Source organism: Gallus gallus, chromosome 4, assembly GCF_016699485.2.
Source record: "Gallus gallus isolate bGalGal1 chromosome 4, bGalGal1.mat.broiler.GRCg7b, whole genome shotgun sequence".
NCBI classification, from domain to species: Eukaryota; Metazoa; Chordata; class Aves; order Galliformes; family Phasianidae; genus Gallus; species Gallus gallus.
In genome coordinates, this window is record NC_052535.1 from 68,960,074 (window position 1) to 68,986,140 (window position 26,067).

Sequence of the window (26,067 nt, forward strand, 5' to 3'; positions counted from 1 at the left end):
ACTGTGCTAGATGGGAGTGCTTCAGTGGCATGTGCTTGATTTTGAGAAAATCAGAACTCTTCAGGTTAGCACTAGGAGTACTCACCATGTTCATTTTATGTTTACCTGAGTTTTTCAAAGTCCATGAAGGTGAGTGATCAGCTTTTAAAGGACCCCTTGCTTGTTCTGAAGTCTGATTGCAATCGAAAAGTTGGCGTGTGCTTTCCTGAAAGTGCTAGTTACGATGCTATACTCATATGAACTTTGTAAGATGCATATATAGGTTGTTTTCTTTAGATTTTTAACCAACAGGGTTAATTATATGTAGTAATTTGAAAGGAGTTTGCTGTTCGTTTATGTACATTGCAAAATTTTTTGTAACCATATGCATGCAACTGTATTTTTACTTGCTTCCTCATTAAGTTAGTAGTTGAAAGGTGTATGTTAAGTAGCAGCTACCCATGCCTTTAAAAATAAGTTTTTTTAAATCCCTCAACACAAATGCCTGTAAATCTTCATATGGTTACTATCTGGTATGAGATATAACCCATGAAGGAGATATGCAGAGGTACCGTGATAAAAAAGTAGGGCAAAATTGGTATTATAGTCAGTGAAGCAAATCTATTAACAGAAATCCCAAATACATATTGGTGATCCTAAAGGTCAATAATGTATTTAAGATGAATACAAAATATGTGAGTGTAACTAATGCATTCAGCGCTTTCTTAAAAATTCATAAATAAATTAATATTAAAATAGCTTTGTCACAGCTGTTCCTAAGTAAGGCTTTGTATAAGATAAATCTTATAATAAAAAGAATCCCCTTGACAGCTGGTGTGTTCCTAGACATCACTAAATTATTTATGAAGCAATTTCTTTATGAAGCAATTTTCTGCAAACAAATTAATACCAAAATATGCCAAGATTCGTTTACTTACGTTTTCATTTTTATATTGATTCACCAAAACCAGCCACTGTGACAATGGCTAGAATATAATTTATGGATTTTCATAGATAATAAACCAACAAACTTGGTAAGCTATCATAAGTTTTAAACATTATGAAAACAATCATTCAGTTTGAGATGTTGGAATAATGAATGTTTTACCTCCACGCAGAAGTGATCAAAGGACTTACTAGCACAGACAACACAATTAAACAATGCCATGAATGTTACCAGAAGAAAACATTGACATTATTGTCAAACATTCAAGATTAATTGCATATTTCCACTGTAATTGTCCTAGATTGTTCTTCTTGGAGTTGCTTCATGCTGCAATAACATGATCATTGCAATTCTGAAATTTATGTATGGTCTTAATCGCATTTTGTATAAAATAAGATGAATATGAGCAGAGTGCTGCACAGCACTACATTTGGAAGATTAGAATCATAGTCATATTTTGGATGTTCTAAAAACTATAGAATAACATAAAAGACTGTGCAACAATGTCTGAATTTTGTGAGAAGGTAAATACACTGAATAATTTAATATGAAAATTCCAAGGAATTTGATTTCTGGTTCACTGAAAACCTCCTGGGAACTGTTTTTAATTCAAGGTGTGTAGCAAGCTTACAATGTACAGAATTACTTTCCTGTAGGTGTTTCAAATTGCTGGCTGCAATAGGAGGTTGTGGTCATTGCTCCCCCACAAAAATTTGTTACTGGAAATCTTCACTGATGTGAAAAGTAGTCACTGTGCCTTCTATGATCAGCTCCTAAATGAGTGGTTGAGAGCTTGTTCCACATAAACACTGCAGGTACTTCAGGTTTTTAACATACTGTAAGTGAAACTTGGATTTTTTTTACCCTAGGGAAAGGTCTAGCATTTATTTTGACTCCAGAGTGGGAATAAAAATGGAGATTACGCCTTAGAGAGACATTCTGGGGGAAATCTAACCCAAGCCATTAAAAACTTATCAAAAGAAAACAGTTCAGCGTTGCCAAAACTAAAACTTGTTTCCTTTAAATTTGTAAAGCAACAGATCTATTTGGTTGAAAGTTGCTGAAGCTTTACACTACCTTGTTTTAGAACAAGATTTTGTTTTTTCAGAGCCTGATGCTCTCAATTCTGGTCTTGTCTTCTGGGTCTGGCTATTTGATGGACTGTGTCCCCTGTAAATCTATCATTGTGTACTCCCCATGCTGCACTGTAGGCCTCTGCCATCTCTGACATATTATGTGTTTGCTACCATTTCTGCAAAGAAGTGATAAAAATGCAATTTTGTATACTGCTGAATTGATTTGAAACCGAGTATCATAGATCAAAAGAAAAAAAAACAGTTAAGCTAATCCAAAATGAAATATTTATTATTTTCTTAAAGGAAAATAAGGTTTTTTTTACAAATTCAGATTTTCCCTATGAATAATTTCATTTTAATGGAATTGGATTTTCAGTAGAAAACAAAATAAAAGACTAAATAGAGGCTTAGTAAAGGATTTAATAATCAGAGAACTTCTTAATATTAAATATGCGAGTTACAGATTTTTCTCAGTAAAGATCTTACAAGAGGTTGGTAACAGGACAGCATTCAAACTTTTCCAATCATTTGGCATGCTCTTTATGCTCTGTAAATTGGCAAGCATTAGGCAGCTCTGGAGCCTGTTTGGTCATGTGGAGCATGAGATGCAAAATGGAGCTCATGGTGCTGTGCACAGCCTCCCTGACCACAGTCAACAGACTCCCAAGGCTGTGTACAAACTTGGTAAAAGGGCCCTGGTGGGGAACTGCCATCTGCTGACCTTGAAAGCTGTGGCAGTAGTCTTTGACCAGTTCCCCACATGCTTGCATGCCTTGCCAGGAAGGTAAACATCTCCCGTCTGATGGCGGCTCATCTGACTGGAGGATGGCTGCCCAAACCACCTCCTCCAGTTGGAAGAATTGGGTCTCAAGAGCCTACTCCACTCCGGGATGTGACGGTCAGATCAAAAGCATTTTGTGGAAAACATTTTGACTTCCCTAAATGGAAAGATAAAATCTTAGATTTTTTCTTACCTGCATATATGATATATCTTACATTTCAATGCATTATGTTTTATGAATTTATCGCTTTCTGATGTAATGTTAGTAAAGTGAAGGTAAATGACTTTGGCACTGGAGTTTGGATTTTATTTCTGTTTCCTGCCTGAAATCCTTCACTGATCTGTTTCTGAGGCCAGTCAGCTCTGATATGAGCACAGATGGCTGTTGAAACTGTCAGATTGCAGCTGAGTACTGGAGCAATCAAAGGCTGTTTTCCTGTCTATACATAAGGATTTATGAACATATCACTCATAATGAGTGTTAGATACAGAATTTCCACATCACAGAGATGCAAAGATACTACCAGAATTGGAAGCTTAGCTACAGTACTAAGGGTTAGTACCACATCAACTCGTGGGAGGGATTATTTGTGTTCATAAATACATATTTCATGTTGGAGCCCCAGAAGATTTTTAATCTTCAATTTCTTTCATACTGAAAAAAATAGTTCAAGGTTAACTCAAGTAGAAACACACAGTTCATACAAGAAAGCCCTGCTTTCATGTAGAAGATGGTTAAAATAACATGCATTAATAATTAACACTATGTGTTTTTTTGTTGCATTAATGTGCTTCAGCTTCAGTAATTTGGTACTGAAATTCAACTAACAAAAACACTGTGCATTAAGTTTCATGATTGAATAGAAAAAAGCAGGACGATTGTGGCTGGAGGACTCAGCAGTATTTCCGTGGGTTTCAATGTCATTGGAGAGAAAGTGTTCACTCTCATAACTATTTTACAGTGCTATCACTCTGGTCGGTTGCAACTGCATGGTTGCAGGGCTGTTTCCTGTTATAAACACGAGTTTTTCTCTTCAAGCACAATGAAGTGTGAAGAACTTTGAAACAGGAATAACGCTAGAGACCACCACAAATGCAACTCAGTACTGAGAGATATTCCATGTAACTCAGCAATAAAATTCATCATGTGTGTTGGGAGAATATTCTCTGCTTGCTTCCTCTTGCTTGCTGATGCATGCAATATTCTGCCATAACCCTCAAGAAGTGCATTTCATTGTATGATGGTTACAGGGTATTTTACATGATACTTAAATGCACTTTCTTATCCATGTACTCTAAGAGATGGTTTTGCTAATACAGTACTCTTTGTTTTTCAGCTAACACTGTAGTTGTATCGTGCATGGATACCTGCTCATTAAATAACACCACCTTTCCTCTTTGTACTTTTAATAATTCTTGCAAAAGATCGCTGCAACAAAAAAAAGGAAATCAGACTGTCTTACTGAAGACCATTGTAAATCATTCAAATTTCCAAGATATTCCATGTATTTGCCTGTCCTCTAGTAGGGAACAGCAGTCAAATACTAAGTACTCGGAGTCTGAATCCAGCAGAGGTGTGAATGTTGATCATCAAGAATCAAGATCAATAGATAAAAAAAGTAAGTAGGAAAAGTAAAGTACTTTATTTGGAAGTAGTTAATTATAGCATAAGATGCATGGTTTGGTTTGGTAGTTGAAGAAGATGATAATACGGTGCTGGTTCTTCATTGTCTTTGCAAACTCTATAGATACTGCTGTTTTTTTTTTTTTGTTTGTTTGGTTGGTTTGATTGTTTTTTTCCTTAATAGCTTTCTTTGCATTGCTGCAAAACATAGGTTTTATGTCAGGTTTGTAGTGGCAGTAATTCTTGGCTGTGAGTGCTGATTTCTTTTCTTTGAGGATCTTGTGTATGGGCAAGCGTTCATTATCTTAAGGTCTGCAAGGAGTGCTGTGAGATTGCCTTGTCTAACTATTTCTGTTGCAAATCTTACCTCTGCCAGCTGGGTTTTATGAATACATGTTGACCTCTTCTTTCTTGCTGGATTTTATAAAATATTTATTTGTTCAGTTTTATAGTTTCTGATGAGCTTACTTGAAAGGTTTAATTTTAAGAGTCACTGTGGATCTCTGCTTTCTGGTGGCTGATATTATATGATGAAAAATTGCAGTCAAGTATCTGAAGAAATAAAGATGGTAACTACTTAGATGGCAGCTATGCAGAAATTAAAAGAACTGAATGACCATTTTTGTGCATGTAATCTCCGATGTCCATAAAGGTTTAGTGGCATTTATTGTTTAATAGAAGGCAGCAGTGAATAAGGACAGGCCCAGCACTATGAAACACTTAGCAACATCCACAGTTTTTCAGAGTAGTAGCAGTATGTTCCTTCTGTGCCTTATGCACTTGCAGTATATCTGAAAACATTTGGAGGAGGAGAAGCTTCTGAATTTTACTATCCTAACACTGCCAGCAAGAGGGGCAAGAGGCCAAGACCTGAATGTGAGAAATGCAGTTCTCTTCAAACTGCATCATTTCCTTATTGAAAAATAGAGCTGTCTTTCCAAGCGTGGAAAATACCAAAACAAGAAAATGTGTGGACAAACTGTTCTCATTTATACATGTACAACTCTAACACTTCTAACAATGTCTCATTTACCTGTATTTGTTAACGTTCTGCAAGCCTCACAGCTTGTGGTTTGCAATGAAACAAAGGCTTTCTGCAACTAATATCACATGGGCTGGATGTGCACTGCAGATGTCTATCACTGTACAGTTTTTGTTGTTTCTTTTCTTTCATAGCTCAGTTTTTGGCTTTGTTAGCTTTGACAACATACGACAAAGCAACAACAACAAAAAAAGAAAAGACTTGAAGCTGGTTGTAAGATTAAAAAAAAGGCAATAATTTGCTGGGGAAATGTATTTTGTAAAGATAATCAGTACTTCTCCTAACTGTTCAGGATGATTGCACATTACATCCTTTTGTCCATTTTATTGTAGTCAATAATGGAAAAAATGCACTATTTATTTTTTTAAATAAGACAGAGAAATTATTTTATTGCTCTAAGAGTTGTCTCTCGTTGTATACTGTTATTTAACAGGTTTGTTTGTTTTTTTTCCTTTGGTAAATTTGTAGTTCCTAAAGAAAAAGACTCATCTGAAGTGAACACAGAAGATGCTATTTCTTTTTATAAATATTTTAATTTCACTATGCTTCATGCAAATGAAGAAGTAGAGCATAGTACCTACTACATTCTGGAAATCCACATCAACAACTCCATAGTCAGAGGAAGAAATGCAGCTGAAGAATACCTAAATCACTCTTGTCTTATGGCTATGATCGATGACCAAAACGAATGTATGAATGTTTCACTGCAACTGAAGTCTTATGTGGAATGTAAGTTATAAAGGAGATTCAGAAGGGAAATCAAACTTGGAAACAATTTGCATCTTGCAAAAAATTTGCAGTAGGCAGTTATCTGCTTTCAGCAACCATGTGAAACCATTTCACAACAAAACAATGCAATTTTGATCATCCCTTAGTAAAAGGCCATCCTTAGTAGTAAACTGACACGTTTTGCTATGTTTTGTTTTTTTTCTTTTTCCTAGAAACAAGACAGAAATATAAGTGTCTGTAAATTGTCATTTTTTTATTTCTCCACTTAATGATGACAGACTTACAGAATGCGTGTTTGAAAAAACTGGAATTACTTTTTTTCCTTTTCCCTCCCCCACAGTGGCATAACTCGGCTGTCTAGGAGGTAAATTAAATAATTTCAGTTAACTTTGAAGGCAGAACAACCAGGAGACAAGTTTGACTTTTCATAATGTTGTGCAGCAACATCCTACTTTCAGCATTACTTAAAAGAGAAATATTCAGCTGAGCTAGGTGTAGTTTTCCCAGAGGACGGCCTGACAGCTATTTAAGTTTCTCTTTGTGCTGCAGGAAATTGCCTGACCACAGTCAGGCCTTCCAGCCCATGTATGCTACACTTTCCATTGAGGAATTGCTAAATTACTACATTCATTTAGTTTTGTAATGCAAATGCATTTTATGCTATGCCTTTGCTAGAAAAGTTAAGTGTTTTTGAGTTGGATAAACCAATGTAAAATATTTCCAGGTTAAATTCTAGTAAAGAGAGGGCAGTTTAATTTTTTGTTTTAGTTTTTCTCTTTTTTAAATAGCAGTAGGCCTACATATGACTATAGTTTTCAACTTGCCCACTAACTTCAAAGCTATGAGCTCACCACCATTCCCTAATAGTAATTTCAAATTACCGGTAAAAATTAACAACTATTTTGCTTACTTCAAAACAAAGCTAGAGAGGTGCACAGAGCTTTGACTGGGCACTATTGGAATGCAAGCCAATACAAGTTACTAAAAGATTGATTACAGTACCCTATCTGAAAGGAGAAGGCCTAAATGACTTGTATAAAAAGTATTTTTTAGTTATGAATTAGGAGGGATGAACTATGCTTACTTGAAAGCCTTACTGGTAGTTACCTCTTGACCTCTCAGAGACGGCATTCAATAGAAGTTGATATAGGTCTAATTACAGTATTGTACATCAAGAGAGGGAAAACAGTGGTTTGGCTCTAGCCAGTAATTTGATTTTATGAGTCGTAGTCAAATTGTTTTTTTTTTTAATATTTTATTAGACAGTGTCAAGGTATGCATTAACATGCAGCTACCAAAGAGGTTTCAAAGGTCTTTTGGAGAACTGGGGAGGAAAGTTCCCCGTGCCCTTTGTCTGTGGTACACAGTTCTGGCTTGCACTAGGTACTGAACTGACTCCACAGGAATGTGGGTGAATTTCTGCAGTAGCCATAGTCTGAAATAGCAGCTTTCCTCCTGCGCATGCCCAGCCTCCCACAAATTCTCCCCCAGTGTAGCTTTTGTTAAAGGAATTCTCCATGTGGTTTCTATGTGAGGTATTTTCTTATTTTTTTATAAGAAAATTTCTATATATAATATTATTCCTTTGATATGTGAAGACGGACCTAGAAATAGAGAGTGCCGGTACAGGTGAACATTGAACAGAGAATCATTGTCTTCTGTGCCCCATTAAAAAGCAAACAAAGAGAGGATATCTATTTCCCTTGTTTTACATCAAATATAAACATTGATCTTTGAAGCATTTTCTTACTGACTGAACTGCATGTAAAATTATGATTTCCAGCCTAATTTAATTTCTTCTACATTTTATGGACAGATCCAATGTGTATGACGAAGATCATTTGGCTCAGTATGATTCCAGTTGTTATCGTCTTGACTGTTTCAGTCGTCATCTACAAAATAGTCCGTGAAAATGGCCAAAACTGTAAGTAACAAGTTCATCTACATGGAACTAAATATCTACATTATGAAAAATCTACAATAACAAAGCTGTTGATTATTAACGTGTTTCAGACAACAGTATTTTAATTGTAATGAGGTAGAAACTTCTGGAATACTCAGATGATTGATCCCTTTCCTCTTTGAATTATGGATGCAAATCCAAGCTTTTTGCTTCTAAATGAAGTCTGGTTGTTTTTGTTGTTCTTTTTTTTTTTTTTTTTGAGAGCTACTGGTAGCCTCTGGTCTTTTGTCTAAAGAACTTCTGATTTCAGACTCATTTCAGTAGATGAAATGAATACAGCTGAGCTTTGATCTAAGTCTTAAGCAGAAACGCCAATGACCAATATAAACAGATTTAAATACCTCTTCCTACTCAAAGTGATTCAAAAATTAACTTTGCTATGGGATAACTTGTTCTTATGAAATGGAAAGAATTATTTCTACATATTGCCTTCATCGAACAAAACAGGCTCTTCCTATGCAATTCACTTGGGACAGAGTTTGAAATCAGGATTCACAGTATTTCTTCTAGCAATATGCCATGAATAAGCAAGAAAAAAAGTGTAGAGTACTCTAAGCATAAGACTTTTGAACAACCAAGACAAAGTCCTGTGTGCAAAATCCATGCAGAAAATTGACCTCTTGTCAGCTGCTAGTCTTTATTTTTTAACAGAAGGCAGAGCTGCATGCTACAAGGAGCAAACCCTTTCATCAGTGTGAAAAGTGTTACTTAACCTCTTACCTAATAGAATAGCATTCAGATGCTTTTCACAGCAGTTTCCTGAGACCTTCTATTTGTGTCAGCCCTGAGTGGGTAGAAAGCTTCTTGAGAACCAGCACTTAGTTCCTATTAACAGACAGATGTCCATTCTCCTTTTGGTTGGGAGCTGCAGAATGGACACCTTGGCCACAAGGGTAATAAAAAAATGAGCTACATGCATTCCCGTTATCATCCTAACTATATCCACAGGCAGATTTGTAATGAAAGAGCAATAGGAGTTTAGCCTTAATCACAGCTGAACAGAAGGCAGAAAAGTGCCTACACACAAGATGTTTCCGTGATCAGGATGTTTCTGTGATTTTTTATACTTACATAATGTAAATATTTTATGCATATGTTTTTAATTAATAAGTGAAACAATTGCTTAAAATGTCAGCCCCTCAAAATGACAAAACAATCACTTCATCATATTATCTTGGTTAAAATACATCACCTTTTATTTATTGCTGGAACCAAAGTCTGACTGCTATTTAATGTACGTAAAAATTCCATGAACTGTAAAACAGGTCTTTATAAGTGGGCTATTAAATGCTCTGGTTTGAAGGACTTTTATTTGCATTTTGAAAGCTACCACAAATGTCATGAGTGTAATTGTCTACACTTTGAGTCATAACATCTCATTTTCAGTGCAGAGCTGCTATTAGTGATGATTAAGGATTTACTACCTTTACTCTCAAATATTGGTTTTCAATTAAATCCAAGTTTTTCAGAGTTGTTCTGGTACAAGCAGGAAGGAAAAGATGCCCTTTGAAAGCTCCTGATTTCTGATTGGCTTCTAGAGAACATTTCCTGTTAGTAGAGGAATAGTGTTTTTATTAGATAAATTTACAACATCATGTACAACATCAGTATCTTATTGGCAAAAAGACAAGAACATAAAAATTAGATTTAAAATTTTCATTGCTTATATGAATATATTATGCCATGTTTAATTAAAGGTCTACATACTGCTTTTTTCAGCAGTGCCTGAAGATTCTGTCAGAATATTACTATGTACCGAAAACAGCTGCTATGAATTTTTACGGTCATAGTTCAGATAGTACTTTTTCTCTTAATTTCTAAGCACTACTGAAAAATCTGGTAAGGAATGTGGAATTATTCATCTCCTCTTGACACATTCCAACATATTCTGTTCGGCCGACTACGAGACTCTTTGAAACATTAATGAAATTATTTCCAAAAGTGCATAAAATTAAATAGCCAAATAAAGTTGGAGGAGGTTACAACTGATCCGTGACAAAGGAGCAAAATTAGAAATTAGTTCTTTCACCATTAGTCTTCCAGTCTTGCCTTAAAGCTGGTTCCAGAGCTTCCTTTAATGCTAACCACTAGAATTCAGACTTAGGACTTCAGCATATTAGATCTCACTTGTGTGTTCACAAAATACCATGACAAGCTCACAGAAAAGCTCTAGAGGGAGCAATCTCTGGAAAGAGATCCTTCCCCAGTGACGGTCAGTCCTTAAATGAGGTCTAGGAGATGTGAAGACAGGCTCCACCCCTTCTGGTCACACAGCTGAATTGCCTTCACCCATGCTCCCATGGCTGACTTAGTGCTCGCCTCAGGTGGTCAATCAGAGGTTCATGCCATGATTCAATAGTTCTCATACACCTTCCAAAATTAGCTCAAGGTACATGCTCCAGAAGAGGGAAAGAATAATTTGAAAAGGGCGAGCATGAAGACATAAAATTTAATTTGAAAATGTATAAAACATCAGGCTAAGTTTTTTCTCAAGACCTTATCTAAAAACCTCACTGTTCTTTTGGATGGGAGATGTTAAACAGTTTATGTATAGTGGATTTACCCACTTTCCCTCTAATGATTGCTGTATATAATTTTATAGCTAAGGATATCTCATTTTGTTTAAAACAGATTGTAAGCACAGAGGAGCAGCAACAGTTCTTACTGTTCAAGGGAAAAGTGGTTCCAGATATGGAATAAGAACCATTTCTGCTACTAAAGTTCATCTACTTCCTGGTAGGTAATATAAAAGTGAAATAAAAAGCTAACACATCTTGAAGCATGGAGAGTTCAAGAAATGCTTTTTGAGTCTTTCCTGTCAAGGGGTGCCTCTGTTTTGTTTCAGAGTTACCTCGATCCTACAAAAAAATGATCTGTCTTATGTTATGGAAACATATTTATATCAGAAATAAATAATTCTCACAGTGAGTCTGTACAAAGACTTATATATTATGTGAGAATGCTTCTGTCAGTCTTCCAAATGTTTTACATTAACGACTGTTCTCCTTTGTTGTTTTGTTGTTGCTGTTGTTTTTAATACTTCCATTTAATTTGTAGTCACGTTGTGTGCCATATTTAAAGTCCTGTAGCAGAGTGCTTTGTTTGTGTATGGGAAGTGTACACAGATGTAGGCAAACATATATGTATGCTCTATGTATTTATGACTTGACAAAATCCGCTACTAAAGGATGGGATGGACAAAGATAGCAGGCTCAGAGAATAGCTCGGCTGGCACTTAGAAGCCCAGTGCTAGAGAAAAATTCCAACAAAGTAAAATTTAATAGTTTCAGATCAGTATTAAAATATGGTCTTCTGAGAGTATGTGTTTAGCACAGATAAAATAAGGGGCATGGCTAAACTCAAAGTTTTAGTTGCAGAAATTAGAATTTAATAATAAATCTCTGTGTGAGGGTAAATTAGCAAATATGGCTCTGAGTGTTACTGATATTTCTGGAAAAGTCATATGCTGCAATAACTTCCATTGATTCCGGTTCCACAGAAGGAGCTCTGTCTTTTCAAAGATTAACATAAATGTGAAGAATAATAGCTTTGAACGAATTCAAAACAAGAACAGCTACAGAGCCAGCAAATGAAATAAATGGTTTTAAATTTGTCTAGGCTTGGGTACCTTGCTGTTTGTCTTGTCAATTCTTGAAGAATTAGAGAAAACTCAATAATTTCCCTCTGCAACTCAGTAACTCATGGCATTTCAATTTTACCTAGAAAAGAGTGAATAGCTCTCTGTCTGTCTGAACTCTCCTGGGAGTACAATTTATACTTCTCAGTTTTAGAGCGCAAGCTACCTCTAAGACATATTTATGAGCTCATTATTTTCATCCCTCAGGAAAGGGATTATCTCCCTGACATCTTCTGTCTTTAGTAGCTTCACCATACCTGTTTTATTAGCACAATGTCATCTGCAGTGCTGAATATCCAAAGGCATTTTTGATTATGAAATTTTATGGAAATTCAAACCCAGTTTTATTGTACTGAAGAGAACAGGAATCCCATATTGGTCTGTTGTTCTTCTATGTTCCTCCTGCTTCAATCTATCCATTTAACTCAGAATAGTGCTTAGCTGTATAGACTACAACAACGGGCGTTATTCTAATCTGATATTCATTGATTTCACACACTATGATTCTAATGAATCCAGTCAATTTCCCAATTTATACAACTTAAAGTAGAATCAGAACCATACAGAAAGTGTTTACCTCTTTCCAGCTCCTAAGTTTAGGATTTGCAACTGTGATAGTGGGTCATAAATTGTGATAGGTTACCTATTTGACAGCCCTTGATAGTACTTTATTTATCATTAGTATATAGCTTGAAATCTAGAAACATAACACTGAGATCCACTGGAGACAACACAACCATCCTGGAAACACTGTAATGAAAATAAACTACTCTGTATTCCAAGGGGGTGGGAAGGTATCTCACATGGATGAAAAGATGTATAGATACTTCTCGCAGCATTCAAAGCCCAGAAAGGATAAGGAAAGACACAGAAGGAAACTCATACTTTGAGAATAATTTCTTAAGAAGGCTCAGTAAATTAGTGGCTTAGTATCAATGTGTTACTACAAATAGATAATATACAGCGCATATGAGTTTTGAAACTGTTATTGCCACTGTGTACGTGAACCATTACCACCCAGACCAGTGGCCGGAGGAAAGAAGAAAAACCTACAGTATATTCTCTATGGTGGGACTGAAATGATAACTTCCCAACTTAAGAAAATCGCGGTACTTTAAAGGAATAGGCACATACAGTGATGATAGGGCAGCTGTAGTGTGTTCTGGTCATGAATGTAATGGTCACAGAATGTATCATGTCTGTTCGTTAAGCTAACAAAGAAGTGTATGTAAGAGAGTACATACAGAGCGGTACAGTGCACTTTATATAGACTTTGGATCTGTCATTACGTTTGTGTAAAACAATCCCTTCAGTGGTGTGAATTGACAGTGCAGTTTCCCTTTATTCAGCTGCAACAGTACAGGATGATTTTTGTTGAGTGCAAGAAGTATGTGTTCTTTGAATGGCTGACCTATATTTCCAGACACAGAACATTTTCATATTGAATAGGATTTGATAGCAGTAGTTCAAAGTATAGATAAAAAAATCAATTTCTTGGTTTGTGTTCATGACAGAGAATCTTAGGGAGATTCCCACATCAGAGGCTTTTATTTCAAGACTTCCTTTTTATCAAATTGAAGAGGCAGTTGAAGAGGTTTTGGAACAGCTTAATAAATTAATAATAGCAATTACAAGTACTAGGTAGTATTCCCCAAGGTGTTTTAAAAGATCTCAGAAACTGCTAAATTGTCATGTGTGGCTCACTGCTTAAATCACCTTGATTCCAGCAAAATGGAAGGTAGCTGTACCTGATATACCTTTTCTGATATACCTTTTCCTTAACCCACTTTCGCCAAACTACTTAAATACCCTTTCCACTATTAGCAACTCATTAAATATTGCTGTTCTTATATAGCTGTATCCTAAAAAGAATTTAAGCCTGGGGGCATGGCACATAATTACCTGGTGGGAGTAGGACAGTGCATATGAACTATATACTACACTGTTAAAAAAAGAGAAGGAAAAGAACTAGCAAAAGAAAAAAGAAAATAGTTGCATAAGAAATACAGATTGCATAGATAAGGCGTTTAATACCTATGAGTGAATCTGCCTAGCAAATTCATACTGGAAGTTTCATTAATGTAAGTATGTGGGTGATAAGCTGCAGTGTGAGTTCATACCAGAAGTTTACCTCTATAAATTCCAGATCTCATTTTTCCAGCATAAAAAATTACATTCAATTTTGTCCTATTCTGAAAGCAGCATAAGGTCTGCTGGAAAAAATCCTGTTCCCACTTCTGTTCTAAAAGAGTACTGTACAGAAGGGGAACCATATTGCTAATATCATCATATTAGCACTCTACAGTCTTTGTGAGCTATCTTAGTTCAGACGTAATGCCTACTACACTGCTGAAATTATGTCTTACTTCTCCTCTCATTTCAGCAATACTCCATTGGCTCACAAAGTCATACTTTGGCTCATTACATTTTGGTATACAAATACAGGATTCCCCGACTCACTCTCTGAGTCTGCTCACAGTAATGCAAAGTTAATTCCAGTGTATGTTTTCTTCTGATTATATTATGACGCTCCTGGCTTTCAGCCATGTCAAATTAATTCATGTTCATACTGCATTTACCGAAACAGATTTTGAACTTATCCCATTCATGGTATTGAGTATTCCAAAGACTGTATTTATTGAAGTAGTAGCATTTTTAATTGAGATTTCATTAGCCTGTGAATTACAAGATGTATTTGTATGTTCACATCTGTGCTACTTATCTGGAATCTTACACTTATAAATTTTCTCTAGTGAAAATGTATGTAGCCCAGAGTCAGCAAATGCGCACAGCACTTGGCTACTCCATAGTTTGCTGAGCTCACTGTTAGTGAAGACCAGCATCAGTGTTTTGGCCTCAACTCCCAGCCGTGATGGAAATCCCTCCTGAAGGCTAGCTGCTGTTCTCAATACAACAGCAAGAGCAGGAGCCACCCATCCCTGGGGGTCAGGCTGGGGCAGATGGCCAGCAGTTCATGTGGCTTTTGCTGCTGAGGAGGTATTTTGCATTTCTCATAGGGGAACAGTGGTGAACCTGAAGAACAAAGGCCACCAGCAAGGTGATGCACAGCTCAGTTGCTGCGGTCTTAGCATAAAAAAATGTAGCAGTAAAACTATCCAGTGAAGCAAGAGACCAGTACATCAACATTTATATCTACATTTCAAATGGAAAAATAATTTTTTAAAAGCCCGAAGTATGCCAATAATAAGTAAAAAAAATAAAAATGAAAGACAATACGTTAGCAAGTCTGGGTGTATGGCTCAACACTCTTGGTTCAGGCTAAGAAAAATGGGAAAGTAGAAGAACAGCATAAATGCTGGAAGCAAAGAGAAATAGTTGCAGTTCTCAGATACAGAAGTTTTGGACTCTCCAGGAACATGAGAAGTGGGGTGGCTTGTTTAAAACGCATACTATAAAACGCTAAAAAAGACCTTCAGCCACTAAGCAACTGAATGGTAATTTTATAGCTCATTCTTAAAGAAGAATGTTGTAGGATCAACGTGTGACAACCAGGACTCGGAGAATAAAACCTCAGGGTTTCTGACCTGCCGTTGTCGTCTGGACTGTTTAGATTTTGTGACATCCATAGCAACTGATATGTGTGCTTTGCAACTATAATTTGCATGAAAGAAACAATTAGATAAATTTCCCATCAGTCATTTGAATTCCTATATTGTTTTCCATGCTATCATATTAAAATAATAGTTCCTAGCCTACAAGATTAGAGGAAATGGGCCACATTCTGCCATCTCTCTGAGGCACTGCTGCAACTTCAGGTTAGTTGACAGGTTGAAAGTAGAAGCAGTCCCTGGCTCGGTAGTGTCAGGGCTGCAATCCCATTGAATTCAGACTAAGTCCTTGTATTCTGCAATGCATTTTCTTTTTAGCACGAGGACAGGCAGGATACAACTTCTACAGCATTAATTAGATGCAAAGCCAAGGCAGGAGGGATTTGTTTAATCTTGGCCAAGTGAAGCATCACATATTTGATTCTGATCCTTCCCAGTTAGTTCCTGGCATAGCTGTTGTCTTTGCCACTGTAACTTAGATGAATAGTGCTGGGAAAAGCAAAGCTTATCATGATGTTCAATACTAAACACAGACTTGCATGTTTCAAAGATACAACATTTCCAGAGAAAAAAATGTGAAGCTTAATTACCACTTTGGGTCTTTTGCTGTTTCAGAAAGGAGAATAAAACCAAGAAGGGACAGGTAATCTTAATGAGCTTTTATAGCTCCTGTATGCTTTCAGTAGGGTGCTTTTAAATGAGTGGTCTTTTCTTTCTCTGTTCAGTTTGCATGCATGCAGAGCAGTGTTACACATAGCCTCTGAAGGGAAGATAAGCCTACATTCTCATTCTTTTGGGGTTCAGCCTGAGGGTGAAATAAGATCCGTTTTTAAAATCTGCCCTAGTTTTATTTTAACTTTGTTTTTCATATTCAGTTCCTTAATTACCAAGATCCAAACTCCACTTTTTAATCGCATTTGAAAGAGAGATGCTCACTTGGTACAGTAAGTGGAGAAGGGATGAAGCTAAACAGAAATGGTACAGTACATTCTCTTGTTATAAACACAGCAGAAACCCACTTGTAAGTTTACTGAAGTTATGAATGGTCAGAGACATGGTTGGACCTGAAAAAATATTTGAGGTTCTACCGTAGCTCTTTGAAAAATGCATTATTGCATCGATAACTCTGACTTCATTAGCCTGGCAATATTATTTCAGCCTTTCTTTATCTGTACTCCAGTAAGATACCATGTCAGCATCTGTGTTAGCAGTGTGCTAAAGGCATTACCATGTCTCTCCCTGTTTCTGAGGTGCATGCTGTCATCTCTGTTAACCACCATATGACACCTAGGCACTCTCCCTGTGCTTATGACAAGTTATCTGAGGCCACGTCAAATGTTCCTGAGTGACAACCTGGCCTGTCCTTATAAGAAAATGAATTGGAAAGTTTACACTCTGAATTTAAGTTGTTTCTTCTCAACTGGCCAAGGGTAGGTTTTTGTATTTTGTGAGACTTTTAGTTAAACCCAAATTTGCATGTATTTTCACTACTAGTAAGCTTTCCATGAGCAATTTAGTTGCCTACCTCTGAGCTGCTTTCCATAAAGACTTAAGATCAGCCTGTTGTAGTCTTCTGCATGCAGAAGAAGTGAAATAGCAAAACATGGTTAATACTTGCAGGACTTCCAGACATACATCTGCATCTCTGGGCACTGAAATCCTACTGAAAAATTGGTTATGCACCTCTGTCTTGTATTCAGATAGCTCTCAATGATTTTCAAACTTGTATATTCAAACACTCTGCGGATGTATTTGCTGTTTAACAATGTGAGTTAAAAATATTTTAACTTTTAACAGCGAAGACCAACAAACAACGGATTCCACTTACTGCACGGGCCATGAAGATGCTGCCCATAATTCCTGAACAAGAACACTGTCGTCTGAGTACATCAACTATTGAAGGTACGTAAGTACCTTACAGTGCTCAAATTTTTCTGTTTGCCTCGTATTTTTAGAATTAGTATTAAGCAAACACAAACTCACAGAATCACAGAATTGTAGAGGCTGGAAGGAACCTCTGGAAATCATCTAGTCCAACCCCCTGCTAAAGCAGGCTCCCTGCAGTAGTTTGCACAGGAAAATGTTCAGGTGGACTTTGAATATCTCTAGAGAACAAGACTCCACAACCTCTTTGGACAGCCTCATCCAGTGCTCTGTCACCCTCACAGTAAATAAGTTCTTTCTCACGTTTGTATGGAACTTTCTGTTACAGATTGTGTCCATTACCCCTTGTTCTGTCACTGGGCACCACTGAAATGAGCCTGGCCCCATTCACTTTGAGTCCTGCCCGTTAGATATTTATAAGCACTGATAAGAACCCCTCTCAGTCTCCTTTCCCCCACGCTGAACAGTCCCAGCTCTCTCAGCCTTTCCTCATAAGGGAGATGCTCCAGGCGCCTCATCATCTTTCTGGACCTCCACTGGACTCTCTCCAGAAATTCCCTATCCTTAAACTGGGAAGCCCAGAACTGGACACAGTATTCCATATGCAGCATCATCTGCTCAAAAAAGTTCCTCTAGCCAAATCTATGAGATGACAAACAGGAAAATGTGTTTTGTGAGAGCTAGATGGCAAGAAAACAAAATCAAGTTTCCTTCTGGTACCAAGAGTTACCTATAAACTAATTTGTTAGCCTTTTAAATGCCTTTTAAGTGCCCCTGAAAGCAGCAGTGCTAATTCTGACACTATTTTTCTGGTACAGAACATTGAATCCTAGACTTCAGCAATTTGCTGATAGTTGTTTCTGACAAGGGCAGAGGGGAGAAGCAGTTTTCAAATAATTTCTGGAAATAATTATGTCTTTGAAATAAATAGCTGATAAAATTCACAAAACAGAATAAATTAATTGTTCTGTCATTACACCAGTTGGACTAAGTGACAAGAAGTTGGTTTCAGCTGGGAACAAAAACTAGCATACTATTTCTAACTTTGTCTGGCCGTTGTATTCTACTAAGTGTTTCAGGTAGTCGAGATTATTGGAAAAAGTCTGAAAAAAAAGTGAAGTAAAGAGATGCCTCTTCCTGACAATACTTGTAATGCCTAGAAAAGGATTACCCAAATAAATAATACAAACAGACTAACATCAACTTGATAAATAGGGTTATGGCTATTTACATAGATTTATATTACTTTTCATGGTGACCTTTCCAGGTTAAAAGCATAAGAAGTTCTTCTTTACATGCATTTAAATTGGATGATGTATTTTCAAAAAGATATCATACTATCTTTTCTATATATTAAAAAAATTGAGGTATGCTTTGGGTTTTTTGTGCTTCACATGGAATCATAAGCAGCAAAGCTGTGCACTGATAGCAGAGCTAAAAAAGCCATTTGGAACAGCAACGCTGGCAAATAATAATTGAACTAGATTATTTTTTTTTTTGCTTCTGAAAGATACTAGCTGGGTTATGGGGCAGCATATTATCACTAAATGCAGGCAATTTTTAAGTGGTTCCCATCCATAGATCTTATGAGAACTTACAAAGATGAAAAGTTGACATTGTTACTGTTCTAAAATGAGGCTACCAAGAGACAGAGAAAGATGACACATAACATATTCTAACATATTCTATATTGTAGAATAGAAAGAAGGAATGGAACAGCTTTGTAGGTGTTCTAATCAGAACTCTGTGAGATAATATATGAGATTCAGGACACTTTTGATTAAGTAATGTCTTTGTTTAATCTCTGAGCCTGTGATTGAAAGAAAAAGATTAGGTGTCTTGAGAAACACCAAATCAGCCTGTTGCAGTGCTGTGCTGTACCAAAACAGCCTTATTTTCATGGTCATAACACAATCTTCTTCAGAAGGACTGCTGGCAGCAAGGTGAAATTAATGCAGTGTGTGGGATAAATGCCCAGTACATGATATTTTAATGTTACATGATATTGGATGGAAAGATTATTTAAGAGCCTTTTCCTGGAGAAGGACTCACTTGTGCCTGGGAAGACAAGAATTAGATCTGCATCTCGTCTTCCATTGCAACTGGATTTTGAATAACATTTCTCACAGGAATAGATTCAAAGCTCAAGAAAAGCACTTTCTGCTTTTGTCTTGCTTCACGTCCTGCAAAGAAACACTTCCTCCTTCATCTAAAAAGTCAGATGCAGCTCATTACTGCCTATGTTTGTGTGTGGCTCAGTAGCTAACAACTGTACAGTTACAGCTTACAGAAAATCTTGCTGGCTGAAAGTACTTTGGGTTTCTCTGGATGTGGAAGGAGGCTGCAATCTACTTCTCTCATGAGTGCTGGGGTCATCTTTATTTAGCCTGTAGAGCTTTGGTCTTTGGTAGCAAAGACTAGTTTGCTCAACAGGGAAGAGCTGGCTGCATTAAAGTGCTGCACACAAACACCTAAGTACTGAGATTGAAAAATAATAAGATTATTATTAAATTCTAAGAATTGACAAAGCCATTTACAGATGTCATCAACTTGATAAAATCTGATCGGTTTGCTTGTTTGACAATAAGAAGGGTAGGGTAGAGTATCAGAAGTCTCTTGATCAAAGAACGTCACCTTTCTATCACGTTCTCAGTTGTTTCCCTGAAGCACATGGATTGCAAATCACAAATACAGGAACTTGAAGTCAAGCTTCTAGTGAGGAAGGGTTCTAACCCGAGATAGAAATCTGACAGAGCTCCGCTGGTGATAGTGCTCATAGCTGCCCTTCTCCAGATCTGACTTCAGTGCTATTGATAAATGTTACCACAGTGCCTGCCCTGGATCTGTGAGGCAAGTTGATTACTCGAGAGCCATGAGGTTGTCTTCCTAGAGCTAGCATGTGCCCATTCCCCTGCATGCACATGAACTTTTAAATCAGTTGTGTTTTACACCTGTAAATCTCAGCAGCCAAGGCTGCTGGGTGAGCTCTCAGTTTGGCAAAGGCACCTCCTCTGGAGTTGTACACTTTGTAGAGGAGCACATTTGAAAATAACTCAGCTGCTGAGGCGTGTCTCAGGCAAACTACTTTTCTTTGAGTGATGCTTTTCCTGGATTCCAGGTAGCTCAATCTGCTTGTAGAAAACATTAATCACAGCACAGAGTGTTTATCTGTTTTTTCTGTAATGAGATTAGCTACACAGTAAGTGCAACAGAAGCTGTAAGGAGCAGGAAATAAGTAGTCTTCATTTTGTTTGCTAAGGTTTCAGAAAGAAATCAATCTCTTTCTTAACAAACAACATTGCATGCTGTGTCCATCATTCTTGAGGTGTGAAATATGAGAGGACTTTTTGTAGTGTCCTATCCCTTTGTACCCTTGAGAGTTCTGAAATGAAGGTTTGATAAGATTCATTTTTTAATCCATCCATTTTACTGCTTTTAAATCTTCCTGGGAAAGACATGATTTAAAATGTAGTGGAGACAGGAGGAGATCTCTCTGTTAGCTATGTTAAACTTTGTCCCCAACATGCTCTATTCCTCACGACAACGTACTAAATCAAAGTAAGTAAAATATGGGTGATTTCTTTCTGAATGCTTAACAAAATGAAGTCTGGCAGTGTGGTGGTAACCAACGGACAGGAAGTGATGGGGACTGTGCATATCTCTATGCACGCACATACCAACAGGCACACAAGAAAATGTTCAGCTAATAGTACTCTCACCAACTTCTGCACCCATATACCTTTGACAAAGGAGAATCTTTTCATTCTAGGTAACTTGAATATCTCTGTATATTTTCAAGAAAACTATTATTATTACATTTGAGTGCTGAAGTTAAGAATCCTTCTCTATTTCTGCCATCTTTCATTTAACCACCATACTAGCAACTGTCCTGGAAAAAATGAATGAGTGAAGTCTCTCAGGTGCTGTAAGACAGTTCTCTGTTTATGTGTGAAAGTTGTAGATACATTTCCTAAGTGCTGTCAAATGGTGACATAAGAATTACTGCACAGTTCAAGGCTGCTGTTTATTTGGTTAGAAAGCACGAACGTTTTATTCAGGGCAAATGTTTGCATTAGGAGACACTGCTTTTCAGGGGAAAGGACGCTAGAATAAAGCCCTGGAGACCCAACTTCTTTTTCTGTCTCTTCTGGTGACTCCTCATTACTAATTGCACTGTGACAATAAATGTTTGCTCCCAGCTAAAACAAAGAGATTGTGTTGTGCTTTTAACTTACGAAGCACTACTTGCATCAACTTGTACTCTTAATGAACCCTACTGGCATCAACTATTATTTTTAGCAGCTCTGAAATGCTATGAGATGTTTATCTGGGTCTGTTGCTTTTTTTAATTTATTTTTTTTTTAATCTGAAGTGTCAGAAATGAATATTCTTTTCTGTGATAAACGAAAAGACAGAAACAAGAAAGTGCATTGATAATAAGCAATCCAGAAGGGCAGATCAGAAGAAGACTGAATTGATATATTAAAGCTAGGCTTCCTTTACTTAAAAATTCAGCATGACAGACCATAAGGAAACCAACATTTCTGAACGCACTTGATTCAATGACAGTTCCCTAAAACAGGGTAGGGAAAAGAATTATTGCAGTAAGAAATAAATAAGAGTCAATTCATTGTGCTCATTAAAACAGCCCTATATATGGTGAACAGCCTATCTAAGGTATTAGAACATTCAGCAAGGTGGCTTTGTTGATGCTTAGCCCTGGAATCATTGTTATGCAGGGAAGGCTTTAGCTATACTTGTCCTTTGAGGCTGAAGCAAGCACGTCCCAAAGAGTGACTTTTCTCCAGCTGTGTCTGTGTCCATCTTTGGTAGTGGTCTGTCCTTCCCAAAGCAGACTGCTGCAGGGCTCGCTGGCCTACCCCATGCCACAGACACACTTCAACCTTGCACTGATCAGAGCAGAGCAACAATCATATGTGTATGGCTTGAAAAGTATTGTGAGCTCTCTCCTAGAGCATTTTTGTCCTCTGCCTTTTTAAAGGGAAGCAGTGTTGTATTCTCTGACTCAAAAGGAGCATTAAAGGATTTCACAGCTGACTAAGGGCAGAACAGTGTTCTGTTATTTGGGGAAACTAGAGGCAGATACTGAACTGACAGTTCTAGTTTGAAGTGCTGTCATTTTATGAGGGAAGGAGAGGAAAGAGAATAGGAAGGAAGGAGGGAGGGGGGAGGGAAAGAGGGAAGGAAGGAGTAGGGAGAAGGAAAGAAGAAAGGAGTGAGGGAGGGAGAGAAGGAAGAGAGGAAAGCAGAGAGAGGATGAAGGGAAAGCAAAGAGGGAGAAAGGAGAAAAAGGAAGAAAGAAAGAACAGGAAAAACAGGAAGAAAAGGGAGGGAAGAAGGGAGAAAGAGAAAACTCAGTGTCTTTCAGGCAACTGTTGTGGACATTTATTTATTTTTTTTTAACAGCATCCAGTGTCATGCTCTGGGCTGTCTTTAGATCAGGTTCACACAATTTGGTTACTGTTACCCTAAGCACATTATTTACTGCATCAGTCTCTTTGACAGTCAGTGCCCCTAGGACAAGATGAAATAATCTTACTGTCCTGCCTCCCATTAGTTCTCTTAGTAAAAGTGGTTGATGTGTCAAAGGCTGCATAATAGCTAATGAAAGTTCCACATCAGCAATTGCCAACAATTTTAGCGTGCTTCCTTTTGCCATCAGCACTCTCATCTCACTTTATAGAGAGCTTTCAGATCCTTGAATATGTAAAGTGCTATATTTCTTTCTGAGTGACAGCATAGCTGTGTAGTTAAGCAAGACAAGTTGGTCTCCCAGTGAATGTATAATTTAAGGTGCAATCTTATCTTCAGGTGAAATGAATTATAAAATTGAAACATAAGGTAGATGACAGGTAACTGACAGGAGGATGCGCGGGGGAGGAACGTGTATGGCTAAAAAGATGAGAACCACTTTTACAGAAAATAAAAGAAGTTGATGTATGCTTTTCCTCTCTTGCAGTCCAAAAGCATGTGGACATGTCACCTCCCATCCAGAACAAGAGATCAGCAAGTAACTACTCATATGACAATTCCTACCCAGCTACATTCAGATTGGCATCACTGCTGTCATTTCCTAAGCATATCTCCTTTCCCTAGCAATGTAGAAATCCAGTTGTGCAGAGTCCAGTCTAATACCACGCTAATGTCTAATTCAGTACTGGTCTATCTGGGACAATACATGGGTTTGGGCCCAGGTCCTTTCTGCCTTCCCAAAGAGGTATTCAAATATCTTCATTACAGAATTCAGTAGCACAAACAGAAAGGACGACTAAAAATAGTTCTGCTTTTCAGGGCCCTGAGCAGCCTGATCCTAGTGAGTGGCAGCCCTGCCCATGGCAGGGGTTTGGAACCGGATAGTTTTTAATGTCCCTTCCAGTCCAATCCATTCTATGATTCTGTGATTTTCCTTATGTGATCATGACTTCACATAAATCTTTTCACATTTAAAAGAACCCCTTGTAGTACGTCTTCAAGCAGGACACCCACACAAACAACAGAAGATACTAATTATGCAGGGGAAACAATGAAACTGCTCAACACATTCTAGCAGAGGAAACAAAGCAAGTGTGCTCAGAAGCGAGAGAGAGATTAGTTGGGCTCTTCTTGTAGGTGTGATTTCATATTGGTGGGATCCTCCGAGTTATCTTTTTTATGCTTTTTTTTTTAAAGCATCATTTGAGTGCTGAGAAGTAATAAATGTCCTGTGATTTGAGCCATAATACGAGTGGATGTGATGATGCTGAGAAGTTCAGCCACATCTGGATTTTCCAGTTGGCCATCCATAGGACCTGAAATCTGATCATTATTTTGTTTTATGCTTTCATGAATTCCTGTAGATAACAATGAAGAAAGATTTATGCCCATATGCAGTTTTAAATTCATTTGAGGACTACATAAAGTTACTTGATTTGATTTTTTAATATATTTTTTTTAAGTATCACAGAAGATAATTTTCCTACTGTTTCTGCTCTTGTAATAGATTCAAATCTTAATTACTCATTTATATTAAAACTCCTCTTAGAAGGAAAAAGCTCACAGAATCAGACCACTGAGCACATTCCAGGATACTTGGTATGGTGACTGGTCTCAGCTTACAGTGCACACTTGGATGTGTTTCTCTCCAAAACAGACATTTGGAAGTTTTTGAAGGGAAGCAGTCCCACATGCTTGCAGAACTGGACTGTAACAGGCACTGTACAGTCTGTTTGAAACCTCTGTTCCATTAGCTGGCATCAATTTTTGATGCATTGTATCCTGCCTACACATTTGCTAGATTCCTTCAGCAGCTGCTGCCTCCAGTATGATTTCACAGCCAAAGAAACACTTCTTATTCCAGTTCTCACAGCGTAAAGGAAAAGAGAGACAGATGTTGTTATTCAGCCCTCAGCTACACGAACTACCAGAAAGGGTGACAAGCTGCATTTGCTTTTTCACTCAGTTGAGAATAAGTACTAAAGAAATGCTGCACTTTTTTTTCCAAGCACTTTATAGTCCCCTGAAAACGAAAGCTGAGCTTGATTTGAATCTGGGCATTTTCACATCTCATCTCCACATCACATACGACCTCAGGAGCTGCAGTCCAGCTTTCAAAAGACTCATTGATGACTACCAAAGAGTGGTTTTCATTGGGGAATGTGGAAAAAGCTGTTCTTATTTCTTTATTCCTAAGTTTGTCATGCTATAAACAAGTATACCATGTGAAATGAAATTGGGCACAGGTCTGCAAGTTTTCATTAGGATAATTTAACTTCTGGCTGAGCTGCACTCAATAAGAGTTAATTAATTAACTTCTGAACACTGCAGCAGGTGGATCAGTTCACAAAGAGATGTCCAGGAGTTGAAACTGAGTAAGAGACTGTGGAACAGAGGCAGGTATTACACAGAACACTCCTCATCTTGCTGTCAGGAGGGGAGATGAAATAACTGAGCAAGCTCCACTCTCAAGGAGATCAATCACCACCTACTTTTAAAAGAGAATTCCACAATGAGCTCTATGGAGACAGCAGAAGCCCAGTTTGAAATACTTTACATCTTACTGGCTCACTGAGCTGGGTGTATGTGGCCAGTGCTCTCCCTTGCAGCTTGTCTCTGCCCACTGGATGCTTTAGGCCCATACTGTCAAGGTTCCCTGAAAATGAGGGCTTGTGGTTCTTTCTGGGGTTTCTCTACCCATGGACCAGGTACCTAAACCATCATTCTATTGATAGGTGTCTTTTGTAACTCTTCACCTCCAATCTGGTGTGTATCCTCTATGTAGATAACTACTTAGTTAGAATTCTTTTTTTCTTCCTTTTTTCCTTTCTTTGCCTTTTGTAATAGAGGAAAATTAATTACTGTAAACACGAAATAAATGTCAATGCAGTGTCCTTCACAATGCTACATTTAAGAAAATACTGCTTTTTAACCTCCTCTTATTTCTGATATTAATGTTTTCTTTCGTTTCAGGTGGTACCATATGAAATACAATTTCTATTGCATGAAAGAAAGGAGCAGCACACCACTGAAGACTGCATCTCCATTTCCAGTTTGAGAACTCTGTTATCCACCTTTTTTAGGAGAATGCCAGCTGTGCATTTTAGTTGAGAAGCTTCATTTTATCTAACAGAACTACTTCGTATTAAGAAAATATGAATGATGGATGAACACACTTTGCTTTAGAATCAACTTCAGTAGTCAATTATGGATTCCCATCTATTTTCTGTTCATTCAAGATTTATGCTTAATCATATGGTTCTGAGATAATCCATGCAATAATTTATTTTTCTACCTGGGAGGAAATTTATATTCTCTATGGAATAAAATGCTGATAAAAGACA

The 26,067-nt window shown here is 37.4% G+C and overlaps 1 protein-coding gene across 5 annotated transcripts; it reads left to right on the top strand.

Annotated features, from left to right (window-relative positions):
- TMEM156 (transmembrane protein 156) lies at window positions 1–26,067 on the top strand. Of its 5 annotated transcripts, XM_025149966.3 has the most exons (9): window positions 1–129; window positions 2,782–2,899; window positions 4,120–4,401; window positions 5,917–6,177; window positions 7,994–8,101; window positions 10,772–10,876; window positions 17,144–17,248; window positions 23,211–23,261; window positions 25,697–26,067. In XM_025149966.3, exons 1-9 carry the CDS (start codon window positions 124–126, stop codon window positions 25,708–25,710), a joined length of 1,050 nt encoding a protein of 349 aa, XP_025005734.2. In that variant the 5' UTR covers window positions 1–123; the 3' UTR covers window positions 25,711–26,067. The 5 variants fall into 5 exon arrangements, with proteins under 5 accessions (XP_025005734.2, XP_025005736.2, XP_025005735.2 ...); XM_025149968.3 differs by lacking the exon at window positions 23,211–23,261; XM_025149967.3 differs by lacking the exon at window positions 2,782–2,899.